This window comes from Charadrius vociferus, unplaced genomic scaffold (assembly GCF_000708025.1).
Source record: "Charadrius vociferus isolate BGI_N301 unplaced genomic scaffold, ASM70802v2 scaffold740, whole genome shotgun sequence".
In the NCBI taxonomy this organism is placed as follows: domain Eukaryota; kingdom Metazoa; phylum Chordata; class Aves; order Charadriiformes; family Charadriidae; genus Charadrius; species Charadrius vociferus.
Window position 1 is genome coordinate 900,419 of NW_009646517.1, and position 5,603 is coordinate 906,021.

Consider the following 5,603-nt stretch of genomic DNA (forward strand, 5'->3'; position numbering starts at 1 on the left):
CGGGCGGCCTCCGGGCTGGCGGCGGCCCGGGGCCCCCCTCACCTGGGGCCTGTAGGTGCTGAGTGCTCGGAGAAGGAGCCACAAAAGCCCCGCGCCCCTTATTTCAGGGAACACCTTTATTTCTGAGCTCGGCAAAGAGGCTGAGTGGGGCGTCTTGGCTGACCCCCCCTTCCCCGCAGGGGGAGAGATGGCGTAATGGGGGGGGTGTGCGTGTCCCCAAAATGACCCGTCACCCCGCTCCCCCTCAGGGAGGCCGAGTCCTCCGAACAGCTGCTTTGGGGGGACACATCTGGCAGGGCCTGTGGCAGCAGGTGGGTGCTGGCGTGACCCGCAGCCTCCCAGCCAAGTCAGGCATCAGCTCCTTTGAAATCCTCCCTTCCACCCTCCTCCTAGTGAGGCGCAGTAATTGCGTATAAAGCTCGTTAAGAGAGCGGGCAGCTCCTATTTACGTGCCGTGTCGGTCATTATGCAAGGTGGCGGTGTCCACGGCTGTGCCGCTCTGCCGGCAGCGCAGCAAAACCTCCGACCGAGGCCGCCAGCCCTGCGATGACAGGAATCCCTCGCCTTTACCGCAGCGGGAGTGACCTGTCCCGGCAAGCACGCTGTAATGATCCTGTTGATGAGTTTAGGGTCCTGGGGGGAAGGGGGAATTGAGGAAGGCTTTCTTCTCGCTTCCTCACCGCTGGGATTTGGTGGCACGAACCAACGTGGCACGGCGGCGGCCTCTTTTCTTGGCAGGGCCCCGGCGCGGGGCGTTTGGCTTTTCTGTGCCTCTTAACCTGCGCGTTGGGTTGGGTCGGGTCGGTGAATGTCGCTGTCCTCCCTCCTCTGAGGCCCCGTGGGGATTAATTACTCACACGTTGAGTAAAGCGGAGTGGAAGCAGCGAAGTCGCCGCAATAGGTAGGGTTTCAATACCACGGCGCGTGTCCGTTGGGAAACGCTTGCGTGCCATTTCAGAAATCAAGAGCTTCTGAGAGCAAGTACAGATTGTGCAAGTGTTTAGACACTTGGTTCCTTTTTCAGTGGTGCCCACTAATTTGGGGATGCTTTTGTCTCTAGGTGCCAGGCTGGAGGTGGCTCATAGAAGCCGATCTTTGTGCTGGAAGTCATCGACTAAAGTCATGGCTTCTTCAGTTGCACCAGCACAGGTGGACACGAAGGCAGCGGGCATCCCTGTGCCCGGGGTCTCAGCATGGGAAAATGTGCACGGGGCTGTTTTCTTCATGCCAAAATCTTCCTCAGATAACCGCCAGGAGACTGAATTCACCAGCAGGGCAGTTAACACGAAACCATCGCACGTGAGAAGCAGGTGGCTTTCCAGTGGTGAGCCTGAGTGCCTTCGCAGGTTCACCACAAAGAGGGACTGGAGTTAGCTTGACGGTTTTGTCAGCTCCTGTGTGCTGCTCGCCTCACCAATGCTGATGCCAACTGCATTATGCTTTTCATTTTCTTTTTCTTTTTCTTTTTTTTTTTGGTTGGCCTAAGAGAGAACAGAAATCGCCCTAAGCCTTTTTTTTTTTTATTATTTTTATTTAGTGGTACGGTGTTACATGATGCCCAAAGAGCTCTTTTCAGAACACCTTGTCTTTTCCTCTGCTGTACCGGGAGCCGCTTTATTGGCTAAAATTAAATTTATTGGACATAAAATCAGGCCAGCCGGTTGCTTGTGCCAAAGCATGAATTCTTGTGAGGAGAGAGGTCATCATTATGTCTTTGTTTTGTAGCTGGTTTTAATTGAACTTCTTCATGTTGAAATAATTAAATAGCAAGCCTTGGCCATTTGGCTAGCTGCTTTGCCTTGTGTTTGTCTTTTTTTTTTTGGCGTGTTTTCCAAAAACTAGCACAAACGCAACATTTGTTTTGCTGACCGTGGAAAGATTGACTGGAACAACCTGCAGTGTAAAGTTATGATGGGAGAGGACATTCCCGCGTTTTTAAGGCGCTGGTGGTCTGTGCCTTTTTGGTTCTGTGCCACGTTCTCTCGCCCCATAACGACCCAGGAAGACATTAAAAATCCCGTTTGCACCACAAACAAGGTGAGGCAGCCGGAGCTGGAGCTTCACCTCTGCGTGCCGCTGTCCTGCCTGTGGTTTCTCTTAGAGAGTCGTTCTCCTGCAGAAGAGGACTACCTCCCTCTGCGCTGCCCGGCGGTCTGTGGAGCAGGGTTGCGTTTCTGGCCAGCACTGTGCCTCTCCGCCCACGGAGCAGCTTCCTCGAGACCCAGCTTCCCAGCAGGTTCCCCTCTGCAAAGGGCTGCAAGGGTGAGTGAGAAAACCACTAAAAAAGTAGATTAAAGGCCTTTGGTACTCACTAGTCTATCTCAATACCAAGTGGATTAGCTGGATGTAGGGACAAGGGGCGAATCCCTCTGCTCCTTTCGGTGTGTATGACATAATAGTTCATCTCATCCACCTTTGAAGCTCCTACGCTTGTTCTTCTGAAAAAGGAAGAGGCCTGAGCCAAATCTGTTCCCTCACGTGTGCAGTCCTTGTTAAATCGTCTGCACAAAATGGGCCCCCGCTTAGTATTTGTACCAGCCTTCTCCATGGGGAAGCTCTTGGGGTTTCATGTTTGAGAGCCTGAGCTTGCAGACCTCATGGTAGTAGCTGGAACGACACGATAAGTATTTGTGCTCCGCTGAAATAACGCTGAGGTACAAGTTACTGAACTTGACTGGTTGACCAGGTACTAAAAACCTTCTGGAAAGGTATTGTCTTCCGTTCCTGGGTTGGTACAGCCCTTCGCTCAGCGAGATCCTGGGCCTCTTGAAATACTGAGAGTTGTATAAGGATTAAAAAGAAGTGGCATGGTGTGAACACCGTTTGGGAACAGTTAATGACGTGCCCAGCCCAGCCACCAAAGCCATTGCTGAGAACTGGCAAACCCAGAACTTCATCTTAATCCCAGCACCTTCTATCTTGCAGCCACTCCCTTTGATGATTTAAAAAGGTGTATCTAATTCTTTGCCGGCCTTCACCGGAAAGGAATGCAGCACGATGGCAATTTTGGTGTGGTATAATTATCCTGCCTTTCTTGCCCCATTACCACTGACATTGCTCTCCTCACACCTGGGTTTATAGGCTGACTTGTACAACCTCTCTGGTTTGTTTTGCTTTGTTAATGACGTCGGTGAGAAGATGGGAGGTGTTTGCTGGTTTCGTGGAAGCTTCCTTTGGTTTCAGGTTGGCAAGGCAGAGAAATCCTGTTTTTTGTAAGGCTTGGAAAAAGCTGAGTAATACGATAAAGGAGAAAGTCTGGGAATAAGGTTGATTCAGTGGTTGGAGCCGAGTGTGTAACAGTTCAGAGGAATTCCTCCTTTTCAGAATTACTGCCGTAAAACTGCAGTGCTGATAAACAATTATTTGGGTTGGGTGGGTTGTTTTGACCTTTGTAGCTTTGCCACTGCAAATCTTCAGGCAGAGGTTGCGGAGGCCAAACCCAACTTTGCATAAATATTCCCTGGGTGGGTGCCCAGGGAGAAGGATAGTGCTGAAGATGCGTGGCGAGGGGCTGGAGAGCAGAGTGGGAGATGTTGTACTTGCCCTCTTGCCGTGTGGCTTCGAAGTGTCCCGAGGACGGGTTTCCCTGGCACTGCGTACCGAGTCTAAAGTGCAGGGTGCCACGTACCTGCGGAAGCGTTCGTAAGCCTGCCCTCCCACGCTCACCCGTGGGAAAGACAAATGACAGTTATCGGTACGGACAGCGCGGGGAGGGTGTTTAGCACGCCTGTGTGCTTTCACAGGCTCGTGCTGTCACATCTTCGTGGACGGAGGAGGGAATCCAGGGGCAGGAGCAGCAGCACCCCCTCCTCATGACATTTATTTCATGTGGCTTCCTCGCTTCTTGTTGCCTCCTGAGTTAATTCTGGTCTGAGTCTTGCCCTTAGGGCTTCAAGCCCTGGCTGTGCGTGAATCCAGTGGAGGAGTCAGTTTTCTGGGGCTCTCAGTAACAGAGGTTGTGCAAACTGGTGTCTAAGGAGATGGTCCAGGTGAATGAGTCCTTTGGTTGCGCGCAGAACTGCTGCACGGCTGGTGCAGAACACGTGCGTATCAGAAATATTTGTCTTGCAGATTGTTTACTGGAGTCTGCACCAGGAACCGAGGGCATGTACATAAAGACGTGTCTGATAAGGCGTTACTTGCTGGCTGAAGGCTGTTCATGTTCAGGATCTTTCGGTTCTTCCAGTCCTTTCTACAGAGAATCGAGGTCTGAATGCATCAGAGGCTTGTCTTTCCTCTTGCGTCTTATTTGGGACTTCTTTGATATTATCATATCGCAACAATTTTATGGTCAATCTCATAATGTTGGTCCCTTTGTCTTTCAGTTTCAGCTTTGAGGTCTTTGTCATTTCACAAATACCTGGCTTTTATTTTATTCAAGCTTTTTAAAAAATTTATTAAAGAGGCATTTTCTAGCAATTTAAGAATTTGGCTCCTCTCCTAACAACTGAAACCTAGCGGCAAATAAAAAGGACCCTTATATATACATATATTTAAGAATCTTGTGCTTTTCAATCCAACCTCATGGTTTTAAAGATGGAGATTCATGACCATGATGCGGCACGTCAAAAGGTCGTCTTCCTACGTACATTTTAAATTATTAGTGATTGCTGTTTACGTTCTTTCTCCCTGTCTCCTAGCAAGAGATGCCCTTCTCATTTTGGAAAGAGAAAAGATGTAATCTTCGTCGCAGTGGCCCAGGGAGACCTGCAGATGTAGGGTGGGACTGGCTGTGAATGCTCCAGGCACGGGCATGGGGAATCCGGGAAAAGCCACGCACGCCCCTGACCGATGCACAGGGGCTTAGGGACCTCCTTGCGAAGCAGGTGACCACACCGCGTAGCTGCTAATTGGAAACCCCAGCCACTAAAACGCTGGCAGCAAAGCGAAGACCATAGCTGTGGAGCGCTGTAAGGCAGGACTGAGCACAGGACAAGGCAGTGAAACAGTGTGATGGTCGGTTCCCTGTGGCCACAAGAGCTAGTCTTACGGCCACGTTTTTAGGGACTTATTTGCGTTGTTCGTAAAATACTACTGGCCTTCATCTGGGCTGTGGCAGCACTTGACACTGGTCGAGGCTCGGCCCCAACCAGCGTGTCTCTGGGCTCTCAGGGCTGTTTCCAGCGCAGACACGAAACACAGCCCCACCCCGATGTCACGATGGAGTTCATGGGATGGTCACGTTTCGGGACTTATTTGGCCGCGTCCTACGGCCCTCCCGGCCTTCACTGGGCCACTCGAGGCTGGTGGAGGTCGTGCCACGCCGGTTCCAGGCCAGGGGCACTGCTGGCAGGCGGAGAGATGTGCTCCTGGCCCACAGTGGTGTCCTGCTGGGGGCTGCCCAGCGGCAGTTAGCCACGGCCATCTTGGAGAGAACCCCCAGCCCCGGCCCCCCCGGGCCCCTCCCGCTGTCCGGTGGGGTGCGACCGTTGGTCAGTTGGAGCCGACGGCCACCAGCGGCAGCAGGAGGCAGCTGTGCCGGCACGCAGCAGCGCCCGCAGGAGGCAGGGTCTGGGCCAGCAGCACTCCCCCGGCACCCCGCTGCCATCCTCGCCGTCTCCTGGCTGCACGGCCAAGGCCCTCCCGTCCCGGGCCGGAGGGGG

The 5,603-nt window shown here is 52.7% G+C and overlaps 2 protein-coding genes across 2 annotated transcripts in view; one reads left to right on the top strand and one right to left on the bottom strand.

The window, feature by feature from the left end:
- The window catches only part of LGALSL (lectin, galactoside-binding-like), a 5,725-nt gene extending 4,772 nt beyond the window's left edge, over positions 1-953 (bottom strand). The window contains exons 1-2 of the mRNA XM_009885037.1: positions 858-953; positions 450-613 (exon numbers count right to left, since the gene is read on the bottom strand). Of these exons, the coding sequence (XP_009883339.1) occupies positions 450-613; positions 858-953 (260 nt within the window). The remainder of the gene's footprint in view (positions 1-449; positions 614-857) is intronic.
- Positions 954-5,174: 4,221 nt separating this feature from the next.
- The window catches only part of LOC104286452, a 36,812-nt gene continuing 36,383 nt past the window's right edge, over positions 5,175-5,603 (top strand). Inside the window, exon 1 of the mRNA XM_009885048.1 lies at positions 5,175-5,415. Within this exon, the coding sequence (XP_009883350.1) occupies positions 5,175-5,415 (241 nt within the window). The remainder of the gene's footprint in view (positions 5,416-5,603) is intronic.